At 46.9% G+C, this 18583-nt stretch overlaps 3 protein-coding genes across 8 annotated transcripts in view; 2 read left to right on the top strand and 1 right to left on the bottom strand.

The window, feature by feature from the left end:
• The first annotated feature begins 160 nt into the window (after positions 1-160).
• Positions 161-4398, top strand: LOC130514637 (germ cell-specific gene 1-like protein). 2 transcript variants are annotated; one of them, XM_057014311.1, is made up of 6 exons: positions 161-1052; positions 1141-1440; positions 2828-2875; positions 2954-3118; positions 3398-3509; positions 3660-4398. In XM_057014311.1, exons 2-6 carry the CDS (start codon positions 1146-1148, stop codon positions 4090-4092), a joined length of 1053 nt encoding a protein of 350 aa, XP_056870291.1. In that variant the 5' UTR covers positions 161-1052; positions 1141-1145; the 3' UTR covers positions 4093-4398. The 2 variants fall into 2 exon arrangements, with proteins under 2 accessions (XP_056870291.1, XP_056870290.1); XM_057014310.1 differs by having other exon boundaries at positions 1125-1440.
• A 624-nt stretch (positions 4399-5022) lies between these two features.
• LOC130515045 (epithelial membrane protein 2-like) lies at positions 5023-8641 on the bottom strand. Of its 2 annotated transcripts, none has more exons than XM_057015025.1 (5): positions 8460-8641; positions 7006-7093; positions 6624-6732; positions 6025-6165; positions 5023-5943 (listed from the first exon to the last, which is right to left on the bottom strand). In XM_057015025.1, exons 2-5 carry the CDS (start codon positions 7081-7083, stop codon positions 5783-5785), a joined length of 489 nt encoding a protein of 162 aa, XP_056871005.1. In that variant the 5' UTR covers positions 7084-7093; positions 8460-8641; the 3' UTR covers positions 5023-5782. The 2 variants fall into 2 exon arrangements, with proteins under 2 accessions (XP_056871005.1, XP_056871006.1); XM_057015026.1 differs by having other exon boundaries at positions 7006-7088; positions 8460-8597.
• A 7940-nt stretch (positions 8642-16581) lies between these two features.
• The window catches only part of LOC130514539 (uncharacterized), a 41976-nt gene continuing 39974 nt past the window's right edge, over positions 16582-18583 (top strand). For 2 of the 4 annotated variants that reach the window (XM_057014192.1, XM_057014195.1), the window contains exon 1: positions 16593-18541. In XM_057014192.1, the coding sequence (XP_056870172.1) occupies positions 18121-18541 (421 nt within the window). In that variant the 5' untranslated portion in view covers positions 16593-18120. Of the gene's footprint in view, positions 18542-18583 lie in introns of all 4 variants that reach the window. The other 2 variants (XR_008947017.1, XM_057014193.1) reach the window with 2 other exon arrangements.

Raw genomic sequence — 18583 nt, 5'->3', positions numbered from 1 at the left:
ATCATGTGGAAAAAATGTGATTCACTGTCAGCATTCCGCGGAGAGTTTCTTTATCAGAGTTATGTTTGAGGAAATGAGCGTGAGCTGGGGTGAATGTGACGGCACCAGTGAAAACTTTGAAGCCTGACGATGGGAAGTCTGTTGTTGGAACAATGGCAGACTAATTGATGTAATAAGGGTTAAATATTCATTATTTTTCTGAATGAACATGAGCTCCAGAGCAGCACCTTGAGTCTTGTCAACCAGACTGAAATAGAAACTTCTCCATCACATAAATCTGCGCCTGTATCCGGCCTCATTGGACGTTTCTGTCGTCTCCCCAGTTTTCTTTAACAACTCCTGCTTATTAAACAACTACTGATTATGAAAGAGCCAGAAACTGGTTTAAACTGGAGTGGGAACCCTCAGAAATGATCATATTTTTCAAACTCGTCGACTTTTCACCACTCTGGGAAACTTCCCTACCAAAAAAAAAACCAGCGCTATTTTTTTAATCGGTTGAAAATGAACCTATAAAGTGTTAAAAGATTCAGATATTTAGGAACAAAACCTTATTTTTCCATTTATCTAAGGCGACCCCTGCAAAAACATGAAAAAATGTCACACATGAGTGTTTAACGGAACATCTTTTGTCGATTAAACGGTGATCCGGCAACAAAAAGCCAGAAAAACTCTAACCTGTGTGGCAGATATTAGCAGCTGTGAACATCTAGACAGGAAAACAGGGAAGAGGTGAGATCAAAATGAGTCTAGGAATCAAAATGGAAGCAGATGCCACAGATTTGTCTGTTTTGGCTTTATAAGGATGGATTAAAGAAGAGGGTGTGTGAGGAGGGAGAGACGACCGCCCTCTTCAGTCACTCGCTGCCTGTTGAAGGACAAACAGGACCGGATAATTGTTTCCCACCTGAGCTGGATGGAATAAGCGGTTGAATGAGGAAGAAGGTGGTCCTGCTCTTCGTCCTCGCTTTGTTCGAACGGAGTTGGCCCGTCGCCGCCGCTGACCTACTAATCAAAGGCTCGCTTTCCCCGTCTCCCGGAGACCCTCCATGGTAACGGCTTGATCGCTCATTTCCGATATTTTGCTTGTTTGTTTTTTCTGAGTATTCTCCCTTGAATCTCAGCCCATGTTTTGTCCAGACGCCATGGCGCTCCTGCAACAGATGCGTTCCCCTCGCAACTCCTTCATCCAGACGCTTGCCTCCCTGTTCCTTGGCGGGGTGGCCCTCATGTCCTCCTACTGGTGTGTAGGTAAGCAGAAGGTGCCAAAGCCTCTCTGCACCCCCACCAAACACTCCAACTGCATCCCAGTGCCCGGAGTGTCCAACTCCTCCAACATCCAGTTCTTCTGGGAGACGGGTGACGACCGTTTCGTCTTCCCCACCTTTCACACTGGGCTCTTCATCAGCTGCGAGGAGGACATCTACGCAGATGAGTGGGGTGAGATGGGCGATTCGTATTCAAGGAGAAAATAGTCTCAGCATTTTATGTGATGGGGATTATCTGCAGTTATAATTAATAACAGCAGCGCCTCTAAACGGTTTATCAGTGTTAGCAGACCCCGACGTTGCAGGATTGACAGACTCGTTGTGGGGGATTTTCTGACTCCGTGTCAGGTCTAATGGGCTGATCCCGGCTGCGCGGATGCCAGTGGCATTCCCAAGGTTAGATCAGGGTCGACGTTCCAGCAGGAGATGAAAGTGGGTCCAGCTCCAGAGATAATGAAACGCGTTACAAATCCAGAGAGACGCAAGGTGCGTTAGACGTGTGTGAGAGGGAGGAAGTGCATGTCTGGGCGTGTGCTCAGGTCATAGAGGATTACGGTGTGTGTGTGTGTTTGTGTGTGTGTGTTTTGCTCACGGAGCTTTAGATTTCAACAGCATGACTCAATTATGGATTAAAAGCCCACTGGGATTGACGGCCATCAGCTGTTTTGCCTCCCTGGTTTGGATTGTGAGGATGGAGACGAGCTCATAATCATGGCTGGTCCAAATAGACGGCTCGGTTCAGAACGTTGCAGAGTCCTGGAGTAAAGGGGAATAGTTAAATGCAGGATGTTTACCTGCATCCACACGAGGTTCCATTATGTCAACACCCTGAGGTGTGTGTGTGTGCGTGTGGGTGTGGTATTTCAAACATACTTACTGGTAACTGAAGTATTTTTAAGAGATTATGTTATTATTATATATGTTATTATTTTCCATCTTTTTGTACAAAAGCCAGTAAAGAATGTGCACATAAACAAGAGCTCAGCTGCCTGCCCAGGGGGAAATACACACACAGGCAGTAGGAATCCAAAACTTTGTGGATTTGAGTCCGAAGTTCTTATAATTTTCTTTTTCCATCTGTTTTATTAAATCCCCACGTGGCGATCTCAGACGCCACAGAGATACCCAGAGTTCTGCAGCTGCCACCTAAAACACAAGGTCAAAAGAGCCACAAAGAAGCTTAACAGGCTGCAAAAACAGGTCATTTCTATTTTGAAAGCATATGCCGGTGATAGCAGTGGATAGAAAACAACACTCACGGTTGGAAGAAGTTGAAAGAATCCCCAGACGAAATGAACAAAAGCAGCTTTCATTCACATTTTACCTTCAAATGGAATAGTGAGATAAAAACAAGCCGCCCAGGTCTCATTTATCTTAAATATTCTGTTTTTCCACAGCAGCTCCCTCCGTCCAGATGTATCCCTAACAAATCCCCTAATCTCCCCATCAGATTATCTCAGGCCGCCTAAACACTTGAGTAAATTTCACCTCACATGCGACGCAAAGTTGTTGTCAATGAGCCTCATGCTGCTTTTTTTCACTTTCCTTGCGACCTGTAGAGGAGAAATGTCGAGGGTTTTACACTCTGACCCCGGGCTCTGAAAAGGGTAAGTGGCTCTCATAAGCTCTCATTGAGATAAATGACAGAAGGTGAGGTCACCCTGTTCCGCGTCCTGTCTCTGCAGCGATGATGTGGCTCTACCTGTCTCTGGAGCTCGTCTACATCGGCCTGCTGCTCATCAGCTGCACGCTGCTGTCGGTGCAACTGTGCATCCGGGCCTGGTTCCCCTCCACGCAGCGCTGGGGGCAGCTGCTCAACGCCTTCGCCGCAGTGTTCACGGTCCTGGGAGGTGCGGCTCTTGATGTCATTGTTAGCAGTATTGTTGCTAATTAGGCTATATATATATTAAAGGGGGCGTACACCACACACTATTTATACATAATATACAGTATATAGACAATTGAAAGTGATTGTTCCTCAGTGTTGCTATGATACACAGTGATCCCATGAGTGTGTGTCAACAGTTTACACACTGGTGACTGTAAACACACTCGAATGCGCGCACAAGTGTGTTTTACAGCGGTGATGCGTTTCCTGCCGTGCACTGAAGGTTTTGCTGTGGGTGCAGGTCTGCTCGGGATGGTGGGTCACATGATGTTCATGCAAGTGTTTCAGACCACTGCCATACTGGGACCAGAAGACTTCAAGCCTCACAGTTATGGCTACTCCTGGGCCTTCTAGTGAGTCCGCAGTCACCCCCCCATCCTGATTCTGTGCACCCTCACCTCCTCCCTTAGACAGACATATTGTCTATTCATTAGCCACATATCTGGTTTCTGCACCTTCCGGCTGACACAGTGCTCGGTTCCCCCTCCCCTCTGTCTCACCAGCGTTGCCTGGCTCGCCTTCACTGTCTGCATGTCAGCCGGCGTCTCCACCCTCAACAACTACACCAAGAGAGTCTTGATGGTGGGGCCGAGGCGCAACTCCGACCTCAACCCCTGCAGCTTCAACTTTGTAGGGCTGCTGCCACCAGTTCCGTACTACACCCCCGCGCACGCAACGATCTGTCCCCCCTCTCCCCCCCGCATCTCCCACCTGTCTCCCTACTTCCAACCGCCGACCTCCACTGAGAGGCCGACACACTCCCAGTCACTCTCGCACTCCTTCTTTCCTCCTCCCTGCCACCCAGCAGCTGCAGCCCACTTTCAAGGGGTGGCCCCCACCTCTTCGCCTCAGTCACCCCCCGCATCTCTCCGAGCGACACTACCTGGAGAGCAGGAGCTACGCTATCATCCAGAAGAGGACTACAGCCCACTCTGAGCTGCTTTTCTCCGACATCTCTTCCATCAGCACCAAGAGGGATTTATTCTTGCCAATCCGAACCACAGATGCAGCGCGTGGACGTGCGGTCGTAGGTCGCGGGTGTGCGCACCCCCTCAAACACGGCGCGTTGCAGTGATGCTGACAACATCGCCTGTGATTGGTTCATCTGATTGCTGTTTGTCCCCACATACCAGTATTTCTGTTTCACTTCCTGACACTGTGGAATAAACCTAAACTGCTGAATTCAGACAACTTCTCTTGGTATCAAAATAAAAGCAGACTATGTTGAGAAACCTGGCGGGAGCCTGTGTGCGTTCACGGCCTTTATGTGTAGGATGGAGAGTGTTTCTTGTCTGCCAGGGGTGCGTTCACTGTTCAACTTACAGAGACGCCATCAGAACATTGGTATTATCTTATCCTCTTTGGTTGCAGCTGTAAAAACCGACATGTTTCCCTTCATAACAATGCTGGAAATGTTTTGCTTTAACTAAATGTTCCATGTTCTTATTGCGGCACCTGTCAATATAGTTGATGCTGAAATGTGAGTTTCTGGTAGAATCTTTACAGTATATGGCAGGATTGTGAACTTGTGAATAAAGATAAACAAACTGAGGCTGTTGTGGATCCAGAAAGTCTTCAGTCGGATGTGTCTTATGAGTTAGATATTTGTGTATCCATACATTCACTGTTAACTCTCATTCCTAGTGAGGGGAAATTTCAATATCCTGATGATGTTTTTGGTTCTGGTGCAGCATTGTCTGAGTCAAGGATCTAGAGGAGACCTCAGCCTGACCTTCAGGAGTCAGGATGACCTTAACCAACCAATAACAACTTATGCTGTCCACTTTTTTATCTGAGACCTCAGTAGCCCCAATGTGTGTTTACCTTTTGCTCCTAAACGCAGCAATCAGACCCAAGCAGACAGTGTTTTAAACTGGTTGAAAATCAAGTTTTAATATTGTAAAAACAGTCATTGCCTTATATCACTGTGATGGAGATGTTTCCAGGAGTCCATATATATATATAATTTGGGGTTGTACATCAATGTTTAGGGCACAAAAGTAGACTCAAACGTACTGCAATGCATAGTTTTATCTCCTGATCACACTTCTGGGTGATGTATAAAATCAACTTTAAGACTTTAATAACAGGAATCTGCACTTGCAGGTTTTAGTCAGAGGCACACAATAAAGCAAGACCAGGTATGACACATGTTAACTAATAATGATTAGGCTAAACTAATAAACTCACCCCTTTTATCCAACACATATAAATGTACACAACAACAGAGAAACAATAAACAAGAGCGACTTCTCCACCTCTTCCTGTTGACCGAAAAGATTGACAGATCATAATTTCTCAGAGCATCTCACTCGCATTAAGGAAAGTTTTATTTAGTTGATGATAAAAATATTCTTAATCCTAAAATGCCCGTGAAAAACCAACCCATGATGTCATACACTCAATACATCCGTGACCGATTTTCTTTTTTCTACACAAATATCCAAAACACAGCGAAACCCTGACTTAATTTAACACTAGCATGTATTTGAGAGGATCAAGTCTGTTGATAGCTGAACCTACACAAACAGCTGAAATATTAATACCAAGGAGGAGGTGTTAGCTGAGAGAGTAGATCCAGCTGGATGTTTTTCAGGGCTGGTTGGAGCTAAGTCTAGTGTCCTTTTCATCCCGTCTTCTTGCGTAGCACAAAGTAAGTGATGGAGGAGATGAAGGTGAGTGCGAAGGAAATCCACGCCAGGATGTAGCAGTGGCCATACCAGCCCTGCTTCTCATCCAGGTGGAAGCGGTCTGTGTAGATGGAGGCTGCGATCATGATGCACAGGCCTGGGGAGGAGGAGGAAGAGGACGTCAGCAAGGGTGGAAATGGAGCAAACAGAACAGACACCCAAATAAACAAATACTCACAGGCAAGGGCCTGGAAGACGCCAGAGATGGTGAACCGCTTTCCTTTGCTGAGGGTGAAGAGCTGAGCCACAAACACGAAGATGCCCAGGATGGAGAATATACAGGCGAGCACAGCGCTGGCCTGCACTGCCTGGAGGTAATCTGCAGGGGGCGCCAGAGAGACCGTCAGAGGTGACAGCGCAGACACGCCCAGAGCAAAATAAGGCTGGGGCGCACTTTTAACAAGTCTGCTTCAAATATCCCAAATGTTTTAGTACTTTCAGATATGCAGAACATCCTGTCCAAAAGTTGCTACATGAATCCTACATTTACTGCTTAGTTTACACAGCTGCTAATTAAAATAGTTGTTTACCTGCAAACCAATTTAAGTATCCTCAACAGTAAACACTTGCAAAAGAAAACAAACTTCAAAGGTGATGTTAGATCACAACTGCACATCTGTGTTTATTATCTTGGTCTGTCATAGCCTTTACTAATGAACAGGAGCTTTGGTCACTGTCTGAACCGCTTTCTGCAGAAGTCCTGAGCTGTAAACATTTAGTCCTTCCAGTTGTGTGTGTGTGCACTGAAACAGGTTTGTGTGTGTTTGTGTGTCGTACCCTCTGGGTAGTGGGAGCCCTTGGGGAGATCGGTTAAGTTCCAGACCCCATTTGTCTGCACCCACCGACCCCACACGTCAGTGGATATGTTTTCAGTCATCCACCAGGCCTGAAATTTAAAAAGAAAATGGAGGAGGGGGGGTTAGATGTAGGAATGCTCATCCACCTGCTACTGCGATATGTCATGAGTCTCGCTCAGGTATGCAACACTCAGCCGAGAATGTCAGATATTTACGTGAGTGCCATTTGTCTGACAACACGGTGACACCGGAGGAGCGGTCCTTCTGTCACCCCCCCGCCCCCACCCCGGCGTCACCGTTTACTAGCCCTGCGCCGCCCGCGTGCGTGTGTGGTGATAAAGCAGCCAGTTTAGAGGACTCACATTGTCGATGGTGGCCACGAGGAGGAGGATGATGCCAATGATGTGAATGGCAAAGATGGCAGCAAGAAGGATCAGCATGATGACTGTACTGCAGAGAGAGAGACAGAGAGGGAAGGGAGGGGAAAACTTGTTACACCACTTTTCTTGGTTATGCATGTTGAAGATAACCAGAGGGCTACCTGCGCCTCAGATCGGCTAATATGAGCTGGGAAACTCAAATATGGTTGAAAAAAGGCTCTAGAAGCATCACAAAAGCAGACTTGGCACCGTCTCAGGGTGTGGCGTCTTCGATTTCTGATTACTTTGAGGTGCAACCTGCCCCTGAGGACCTGACTGGAGCATGCGCGGAGTGAATCTGAGCGGGCGTTGGGACACAATTGTGCCAAAACCTTTTTTTGTCAACGACCAGTTGCTTCCCTCTGTTGCATAGAGGTGGGAAGTTCCTGACGGGCAGATGAGTTTGGACTTGTCTTGTGCTTCCAAGAAAGAAAAAAGTTGCCACTCCTTAAAATAACTGCAGGAAATACCTGCCATCGCCCCTCCAGGCTGGCTCACACCCCATCCCCAGATGTGGATTAGAGCAATCTCACACACTCGTTCAAAAGAAACAGGAAACAAGAAAAAGCCACTCAAGAGGCATTAAAAGGCTATTTCCTAGTCTTCCCCAGGGTGTTGGCTACCTGTCCTCTCTGGCACCTTGCAGCTGCCCTGACTGATGTTCCATTTTCAGCATTTAAAAAAACAAAAAAAAAACTGCATTTATTTGTTTACTTGTTAATATTCTGTGTTGCTGTATCAACAACAGAGGCAGGCCTGGGTGTGAAGGGAGGAAACAGAACATCTGGAATGTGCCGGTTCTTTCTGCACTAAAGGAGTGGTGAAGGGGTTGGGTCCACAGCAAACACACAAACACACACAGACACATGCAGGCACACACACGGCTCCATTTCTGTCACACACTAAAGACATGATGATTGTGATCAGCCGTGATCCATCAGAGAAGATTATTGGAAAAAAAAAGTTTCAAAAAAGCAAAAATTGGATCTAAATCTGGGCTTTAATCAAACGGCATCCAGAAGCAAAGACGTGTCAACCGCTGGACTTTTTTTTTTTTCCATGGAGTCAAATGGAAAACATTCACCTCGTGTTTGCAAATGTGGTAGATGTGGAGAACCAGCAGTCCTGAGCTTTATCACCGGAGAGGCCGTTTCAGTGCAACAGCTGTTATGTCGACACATCTGGAAAGCAGCCTCACCTGAACTTTAAGGTCCTGAGATTCAATCATCTAGCAATGCTCCGCTCTTCATCCTAATTTTGCTTTTTTAAAAGAAGTAATAACAATAGTAATAGAAGAGACTGAAGCCAGACTTCTAAATAAACCATCTGCAAAGAAGACTTTTGTCTTGTGCCGCAGCTTTAGAGGACGGGTGTGGGGTGAAAAGAGTGGAACTTACTGTGGGACTCGCTGGGAGGTTGCTGTGCGTCTCTTCAGCTCAGATTCCTGCTGCTCTCAGGGATCCTAATTTCAGACTCACGGTCTAAAAGCACAAACAGTGGAGGAGCTGCTCATCCGCCCACTTTGACCCTGCCTTCTTTTGCAGCTCACACCCCAGACGGGGCCCAGGCCGGCTCAGCCACACGTTCCCAGCCCTCTTTAGCCCCCTCCCATTCCTCCTCCTCCTCTTTTTCTGCTTCGCACACATGCAAACGCTCAATTTCGGCAACTGTTGCGGTCAGGCGCTAGATTTTCCTTTTGTTTTTTTTTGTGTTTTTTTCCTGTTTCTGTCACTCAGCTGACGACGAAGGGCCCCTCCTGACTCACTGCTGTTGGAAGGGGAAACTCCCAACAGCACTGGACGTTGTTGACAGTCACTCTACGCACGTTGCCATGGCGACAGACTCCGGTGAGCGGCCGCCTGCTCATGGTCACGCTGTTGCTGCTGGTGAAGCTTAACGACAACATAATGTTTCTTCCTGAGTGCCACCCCTTTTGCCTTTTCCCGCTTTTGTTACAAAAGGAAAGAATTCCAGGATGAAGGAATGTGGCTGGTGCCAGAGGGAGTAGTGGGGTGGGGGGGGGGGGGGGGAGCAAGCTTCTTTATCCTTAAATCTGACTGGCAGGAGTCTGAAGTCCCACACCATCCTCGACTTCATCACAGAACACATTGGGAGTTGATTTCATATCAGGAATCAGCCCAGGAATCATGGATTATGGATGTGCGCCTCTGCATCCCGCAGCTGTATTTTCAAATAGCGACTGAGTTCCTGTGGCAAATGGCTGAGATCACCACTGGAACAGGGTGTGAAGGTCTGATTGCAAGCTGTATCAAACACCAGACACACAAACACACACAGACACATGCAGGCACACACACGGCTCCATTTCTGTCACACACTAAAGACATGATGATTGTGATCAGCCGTGATCCATCAGAGAAGATTATTGGAAAAAAAAAAGTTTCAAAAAAGCAAAAATTGGATCTAAATCTGGGCTTTAATCAAACGGCATCCAGAAGCAAAGACGTGTCAACCGCTGGACTTTTTTTTTTTTCCATGGAGTCAAATGGAAAACGTTCACCTCGTGTTTGCAAATGTGGTAGATGTGGAGAACCAGCAGTCCTGAGCTTTATCACCGGAGAGGCCGTTTCAGTGCAACAGCTGTTATGTCGACACATCTGGAAAGCAGCCTCACCTGAACTTTAAGGTCCTGAGATTCAATCATCTAGCAATGCTCCGCTCTTCATCCTAATTTTGCTTTTTTAAAAGTAGTAATAACAATAGTAATAGAAGAGACTGAAGCCAGACTTCTAAATAAACCATCTGCAAAGAAGACTTTTGTCTTGTGCCGCAGCTTTAGAGGACGGGTGTGGGGTGAAAAGAGTGGAACTTACTGTGGGACTCGCTGGGAGGTTGCTGTGCGTCTCTTCAGCTCAGATTCCTGCTGCTCTCAGGGATCCTAATTTCAGACTCACGGTCTAAAAGCACAAACAGTGGAGGAGCTGCTCATCCGCCCACTTTGACCCTGCCTTCTTTTGCAGCTCACACCCCAGACGGGGCCCAGGCCGGCTCAGCCACACGTTCCCAGCCCTCTTTAGCCCCCTCCCATTCCTCCTCCTCCTCTTTTTCTGCTTCGCACACATGCAAACGCTCAATTTCGGCAACTGTTGCGGTCAGGCGCTAGATTTTCCTTTTGTTTTTTTTTGTGTTTTTTTCCTGTTTCTGTCACTCAGCTGACGACGAAGGGCCCCTCCTGACTCACTGCTGTTGGAAGGGGAAACTCCCAACAGCACTGGACGTTGTTGACAGTCACTCTACGCACGTTGCCATGGCGACAGACTCCGGTGAGCGGCCGCCTGCTCATGGTCACGCTGTTGCTGCTGGTGAAGCTTAACGACAACATAATGTTTCTTCCTGAGTGCCACCCCTTTTGCCTTTTCCCGCTTTTGTTACAAAAGGAAAGAATTCCAGGATGAAGGAATGTGGCTGGTGCCAGAGGGAGTAGTGGGGTGGGGGGGGGGGGGGGGAGCAAGCTTCTTTATCCTTAAATCTGACTGGCAGGAGTCTGAAGTCCCACACCATCCTCGACTTCATCACAGAACACATTGGGAGTTGATTTCATATCAGGAATCAGCCCAGGAATCATGGATTATGGATGTGCGCCTCTGCATCCCGCAGCTGTATTTTCAAATAGCGACTGAGTTCCTGTGGCAAATGGCTGAGATCACCACTGGAACAGGGTGTGAAGGTCTGATTGCAAGCTGTATCAAACACCAGACACACAAACACACACTGTTGCCCAGAGAGAAACCAGCTCCAATGTGCGCGTGTGGCGCTGAATAACGGAAACACAATTGTTTTGTCAGGAGTTGTGTTTTTTTTAGGGTAATGACTCACAATAAAGCTGTTATGGGACAACAGTTACATAAAGGCCATAAAAAACAGAAAAACTGTTTGGCTTATTCAGGAGGATACTTAAGAAACTTGAACAGGCTGAATTTCCTGAAAAGAAAAAAAAAACCCAAACCTTTGAGAGATCAGAAAAAGCTGTATAAATAAGGAGGTGAAAGGTGTGTGTGAGCTCTACGAGTGTGATAGCTGCAAGCGGTTCAAACGAGTCCGCGGGTGTATAAACCCACCCAGACATGTTAATTTAGTGTGATTATTTAAATTCCAATATCGCTGCGGGGTTCTTTGATGCAAAATTTCTTTTTTTTGCTGAATTCCTGTGGTTTGGAGGAATTTATTTGAACTGCGGGAAGTTTCCATGTTCACGTCTGCCTCTCTGTGGTCCCTGGAGCTGAATGGGTCTCTCCAGGTGCTATGGTTCCCTCCTGGAGCCCCAAAACAAGCATGTTAGCCTGATTGGAGGCTCTAAATCACTCTGTGCAGGACGGACTGGTGTGTGTGTGTCCTGAGACTCATTTCCGTACTGAAATGCATCATTCAGGACTGAGATTAAACATAAATAGTTGTCTTTCTTTGGAAAATGAAACTTCTGCGGCAGACGAAGCGAGGTTCAACCACCTTTCATTTAACGGGGAGAGAGGAAGGAAGTGAAGGAAGTAAGCCTTCGAGAAGGCCCCTGAGAGGAGAGGGAGAGGAAAAGTAAGGAAGAATGTGACTCTCTCAAAACCAGAGGCAAAAAAACCAATAAAATAAAATACCGGAAAACGTGTTAAGGGTGTTTCGAAACATGGTGTGATAATACATCCCGCACAGAATAGACGGATAAACAGACAACGCCAAACGTCCCTGTGCTTTACCCGAGGTGAACTGAAAGGTTGCAGCAGCACTTTTTATCCCGCTGTGTTAAATGTTAACCTTCTGATCCCAATACTGGTTTGTAGACATTTCTGCTGACAAGGCAGATCATTTTTGGTTGAACTATCCCTTTAAAGTGCCACGCTAGCTAAATGTGTTTCTGCAGGGTGAATACCGTGGAGCTCTCAGCCTCAGAGAGAGCTCCACAAAAGCCTCAGTCTTGCTTTTGTAACGATAAACTTGTTCGCAATCTGGCCGAACGTTGACTGAAGAGAGGATATTGGCCTCGAAAAGCCCCAAACGTAAACGTTCTTTTCAATCGCGTTTTTAAAAATGTACACGGAACTGTGCGGTGTTGTTTTGTGGACCAAGGCTAAAAAGAAATATCTGCGGTGAGTCGAATAACATTGATAGTCAAACATAATACAGGCGTGAACTCAGCGACTGAGCTCACCTGTTTGCTTCAGGTGCGCATGAAAGGATAAGCTGAAGTATGAGTCAAAGGTTTAGCAGAGTACCTGGTGTGAGGCCTCAGGTATGAAACAACAAGATGATAACAGGTTACAGAAATAATACATTGCCCACCGCATGACCCTTGGCTACCTGCGTGGCAGCGAGGTTGGGAGCTGTATTCTCTCTCGCACACACATCGATGCAGAAATGCGGTTCTGAATGAAGCGCAGACACTTCCGCTTCTTGCAAAAACAGGCCTATCTTGTTTTCATCGTAGTTGTCATGGATGACCTGAACACAACAGAGTTTCCTGATGTGGAATGTAATCTCAGGAAGCTGGAAAATGTCCATAAATCAGAAATTGGCCCGAAATAGACATTACCAAGCGTGTGTAGAAGCCATCAACGCATCAGTTGATCAGTGACTTTTCCCTCAATTGCGACAGTTGCGATGGCGAAATCTGGATTTGTAGTCACGCATCTTTAAATAGTGCCCCACCCTTGCTACACATAGCACATGCACATAACGTTTGCCTGAGTTTATTCACAAGAATTTGTGGGCATCTGACATTATTTGTAGCAGGTCCCTGCTGAGGAGACGTGTTCAGGCTAGCAGGCTAGCCTCATTAGCATACCTTGGCCTTGAACGTGTAAATCAGATGGTATCTGTTACCGTGATGTGAAGAATTAAGATCAAGAGTTCCCCTTGAACTTTACTCGCCTGTTTGTTTGCGTGTCAAATTTCCTGTGATTTTTGAGAGGTTTACAGGTTCACGGACGTCTCAGGGTGCCTCATCGCGATGCCGATTTCAGCGTGGAAATAGCCGACACATCTGATTCTCAGCATGCCACTATTGACCCTTGAGTTTGGTGACACACCAACCTGCGTCAAACATCTTGCCACACCTTGAAATAAAATTACTGACTGATCCTGGAGGATATACATTTGATAAAATCTGACCCAAGGCACAGCTCCACTTGAGCTGAAGGCCCACCTCATATGTCACCTTTTCATCTAATACAACCTTCATGATTGGTCTCTGGACCTAAAAAAAACAAACAAAAAAAAATAAGGCAGTGATTCATCTCGGCAGATATGAGAAAAGGAGCTTAGAAAAACACAAGAGAGAGAGAGAGAGAGAGAGAGAGATGAGAAAAGAATGTGGTTGGACCTGATTCTGATCTGGGTGGGTCAACCCCACCCCAGGTACTATAATCTACAGTATGAGACAGGCACTCCCACCGACCGGTTGTGCACAGCCAAAACGCTGAGAAACTAGCATTCCTGCTCCATGTGACTGCTTGGATTTGCAATTTTTGTGAGTTCTGGCTTTATTGTCTGAAGAGGAAATGCATGAGTCACGCCTCAGTCAGCTTTCTGACTTATTCAAGAAAAAAGAATTACCAATCTTTCACCATGTCCCTCCGTATTAGGAGTGGGCGGGGCCTAAAATCAGCCACACCGCGGATTCGAACGCGACTCGACGAATCACGTGCCCGCGTAGCCGCGGAGGGAGACCAATGGGTGTCTCGCTCAACAAGCGGCTCTTTGTCAGGACGCTGCTGCTGATCAGCACTGGAAAAACCAGTCGGGAAGAACACTTGGCATTGTGAACAGTGTTGTGTACTCAAGTGCTGCAGTTGGTTCCTGGAGGTCTTTTCACAGGTCAAGCTCACAGTGCGCTGTGGGGCCGTCAAAGAGCCGCCTGTGGCATTGAACTGACCTGGTGCAACACACGCACAGTTCCATTGTGGAAAATGCAGCGTGGCCATCTCTCTGCTATGCATTTCCCGGCCTCTCGGCGCAGCTTGTTGGACATTCCTTCCTCTTCCACAACGCTAACGTAGCAGCCAGACTATTTAACAGCGTTTAACTAGGCAGACAATGCACATAAACGTTGCAGCTTGTGGTCGGGTAACATCCAAATCCATTAATTAAAGGCGCATTAAGAGTCTCGGCGAGGATTTCGACATGCCCGCGTGGAAGAGAGGCGGCGGAGTGGTGCCGACATGCCGGGGGACCACAACACTCCGCCTTTCCTCACACAAGAGCAAAGCTCGCCTTCTGTGGTTTCTGCCTTGCACAATGCTACACCCTGCCCCCTGATTTCTAAACTCAGACACACAAGTTGGGATTATTACATTTGTGAGGTTAACTGAATTTGGAATTTGGCTTTTTTTCTGTTCTTGTTTAAGCAAATGCTGGGAATATATGGGGTGTTGTATGTGGAAAATCTTAGTCCAGCCCTGTTGAGTGAAAATCAACCATCGCCCTTGTCCCCACTAGCAATGACGAGAGATGATGAGCTCCTGAGCAGGCATGTGTTTGGGTCCAGAAGGATTTGAGACGATCCGCTGCATAAAACTGTCCAGATGTGACAGAGGTGCGGCTTCAGTCAAAGGGTTTCACACAAAAACGGGGCATTTGGGGCTGAGAAAGGAATGTTGTTCCATTCAGAGTGCTGCTTTTTCCAAAGGTGTTTGGAGAAATACCTGCATACGCTGCTGCTGGGACTGAGTCCAGCACCCCCGCCCCCTACTCTCCACCCTAATTAGTACAAACAGCCGTTAACAGAAATGGATGGAGGGTTGCATCTGGAGCTGATCTCAGCAAATGAGATGGCATTAAGTGTCTCTGACTAAAGGTATCCATGTAACGCCAGGAAGAGCCACAAGAAGGCAGCATCAGAAGGTGGGAATCCGTTCAGGATGGAAAGTCTGACTCTGGAAATGGTTTTTAAGTCAAAAGGCAACCTTATCTGTGGGTAATCTGAACAGATTGGCCATTCATCTCAAATCCATCGTGATTCTGGTTGACAAGTTAAAGCAACTATCAGTGGAGACAAGTAAACAATTATCTAACATACAATCTCCATCCCCGGAGGGGTGTGTGTGTGTGTGTGTGTGTGTGTGTGTGGGGGGGGGGGGGGGGGGGTGTTTAAGTCACAATTTTCACATGTGGGGCAATAATGTTGATGTTCCACTTAGCGATAGTGAATTTGACCTCTGCATTTAACCCAGCCTTTACACACACACACACACACCACACACACACACACACACACACACACACACACACACACACACACACACACAAGCAGAGGGCAGCACTTCACTGCACCCAGGGAGCAGGGGGGGATTGGGTGCCTTGTTTAGGGGCATCCCAGCCCCTGACCCATCATGGGATTTGAACCAGCAAACCTGCTGCTCCTGATAAATGACGCCCAATCCTTCCGTTTAGTTCAAATACAGCGTGTCATGTTGGTGGAACCGCGGTGTTGGTGTGTCACTCTGCAGACTTCAGTGAGATCAGCGCTTGTCTGCAATCTGGAAAAAGTGCATTAATCAAGGCAGATGTTTGCATTCATTACCCAGATTTCATCCTGCTGGCTCCTGAATGCTAAATCCAGGTGAGTGTCATGTTTCAGCGGCAGGGAAGCTCCTCGGGGAAGAAGAGAGGTTGGCCAGGATACAAATCAAGCTAAGGAATGAGGAGACGCTTTTTTCTTTAATCAAGGCACTGGCGGAGGTGAACAGATCTGGCTTCTGGTGGGGCTGCACGGTGAACTCAAATGGTAATTAAAGAGAAATGCCGTGAGGTCACTGTGGAATTGATCAAAAAAGGTGCACGGGAGGAAACCGAAAGAAGGATACTTTGGTTTAATGCCAACGCGGGGGAAGAAAAAAAGCCATGTTGGACACAAACAGATGTGTTTTGATGGTCAAAAATCCAATTAGGCCACAAAGGAATGCTGAAGAGAAAGTGTCTCTAATCACATGCATGTGTCCAGTTGGCTGGCTGTGTTCTGTTCGGGTCATACTGGTTCAGCTTCACCATGGTCCCTCTTCAAGGTTACTTCCTGGGGATGAGCAGGATGTTTTGTGTGTCATCCAGGACACCCCGCTCTCTGTTTACACCGCTTTTGAAAAGAATATCTCATATTTATTCAAGCCGACAAGTCTCCATGGTTACCACTTGGTGGATTTTTTGTTCTTTTTTCTCATTCTTGAACCACTTCCTCACTCTGGGCAGTCTTTTCGCCGAGCTCAGCCTGTCTCCCCCCCAATATTACGACGCTTAACTCCAGTTTGACTTCACGTGATTTCTTCTCCTCTTCTCTGGAAACCCCCCCACCCCCACTTCCTGATCTGTGCCACCCTTGATGACGCCCCCACAGAGTCGACGCTCTTTCAATGAAATCCAGACAGGGACACCGCACTCTCACTCTGAGTCAAAAGAAAACAACTCCTGGCTGTAGCTAGGCAACGCCAAATATGACTCATCCCACAGCCGCGCCCATCATCAACTGATACCACCCCCCCCCCCCCAACTCCAACTCCTCGACATCTACGAAACAATCTCAGGGGTGTTTTATGGAGTCTACAGTGCTTGAGATGTGCAGTTCGTACATGCCTGGAAGAAGGGATCCTGAGAGTGGGGAGGAATTTCCAGGCCGATGACATCATCATAACAATCTCATGCTGTGTCTGTTGTCAACAACCCGGCAGTTATAGAATCTGGACCATGAAATACCTTCAGTTCACCATGAAATTTCCATTCATTGTGTTTATGTAAGAATGACGTCATTGCCAATTAGGCAATTATTGGATGTTCTCACGTGACTTGGGGCGCCACCTCTTATCACCTGCTATTTCAATTTAAGAAGAAACAACCGAGGAGGGTCACGTGACGCCAGCTTTAGAAAGGCGCAGTATGGTTATATTTGTGTGGGTTTATTAAGAAAAAGATGTATTTGTTAGGATCAGTTGGAGTTGAGATATTCCGCTGTTTGTCCCACGACGAGGAACTTTGCATCAAGAGGTACGTTTTTACCTCAGGATAAACAGAATTAGGAATATTTTAAAAATGACTTTGATTAACGACTGAGCAGTTGAGTTATATTCGAGTTTTGTTATTGCGGGAGTCAAATCAGCTTTCGGTGATTTGTCAGCAGCGTGTGGTCGTGATGCCATCTAGTGGACAAAAAGCGTAACTGCGTTTAAGATGGTCACTGATAAAATCAATAAAATGAAGAAATTCAAAATATATAAAAAAAATTCTATCAAAAGATAGAAAGTATTCTATGAAAAATGGCATATGGAAGGCTTTATGCATTGCTGTTATTTTGTATTCTCAATGTGGCTGTAATTTGAACAGCAGTTTTACAAATTGCCTCCAAATAACATGTCTGTGTTTGTCTTCTCTCTTGTTGTAATGGCTTCACTTGGTATTCCACGGACATGTTGTGCTGTCTGTTCATGTTCACGGTGGTTCTTCACCCGTAAGCCAATCTAGACTTGTCCCGACAAAAACTAGTCAGAAACGGGATGAATGAATTGCTGCTCTTGGCCTGTGTCAGTAAAGTTACAGAACAGACTTCCCACAAGATACATGACAGTAAACCACAATTGGGTAACAACAGCGGATGACCCCCAGTTATGGTAGAGTCTCGTCATAGGGTTAGTGAGTTATTTCCCCCAGAGTGATGAATTACAGGCTTGAGGGGGAAACATCACCAGTGGGGTCTATAGGGTCTGGCTAGGATGCAGCCCAACTAAATAACCTTTGAAATAAGCTTTCACAGTTCTGAGGAAATTGCCCATTATTGACAGTGTTTAGCTACTGAGGAAGGCAATCTGAAAAAGGCACAATAAAAGAGAAGGCACATCAATAAAAGGATTATTTCTCTTCAGCGCTGTTATGATTAGCAAACACAGTTAAACCCTTTTCATCATATTGTGAGAATAACTCGTTCGACTGATTAAATAAATCGATTTAACGTGGATTATTTCCACCTGGCTGATTGGGCCTTGGCGCGCAGGTGCGTCCAGGAGAGCCTATAAAGGCCGCTGAGCAGAGCGCTGCTCCGCCTTTGATGCGCTCACAAAATTCGGATTTACAATGACTTTCAAAGCAAAACGTTGTTATCTCGCCGTGTTTCTGCTCTACACGGTAGCAGCAGCAAGCTGTAAACCTTCTGTTGACCCAACACCACCCGCCCCTCAAGACCGGGAGCGGCTCTTACCTTCCGCCAGGGGCCCGTATCGCTCCGCTACCCGGGGCGGCAGAAGACGGATCCGCCTCGACCTTCCGCCAGGAGGGCGATCCAGAGGTCTGGGAGACGCATCTGGAGACAGAAGTGGACAGATCCGCGGATCCGCTGTGACCTCTGGGACGATGGAGTTGGTGTCACCCGGACCCCCGAGTGACGACTGTGTAGCGGGGAAGGTTGAATCAGTGACCCCGGGGAGGGTTTACATCAGCGGACAGCTGGACTTCACCCTTCCTAACGTGGGATACCAGGCAGATTCGACTTTTCCAGGTGAGAGAACCACAGCTTTTTGTCTTTTTGACACCAACTACC

This window comes from Takifugu flavidus, chromosome 18 (assembly GCF_003711565.1).
Source record: "Takifugu flavidus isolate HTHZ2018 chromosome 18, ASM371156v2, whole genome shotgun sequence".
Lineage (NCBI taxonomy): Eukaryota > Metazoa > Chordata > Actinopteri > Tetraodontiformes > Tetraodontidae > Takifugu > Takifugu flavidus.
The sequence above is the reverse complement of the archived record's forward strand: the minus strand, read 5'-3'. Positions and strand labels throughout refer to the sequence as shown.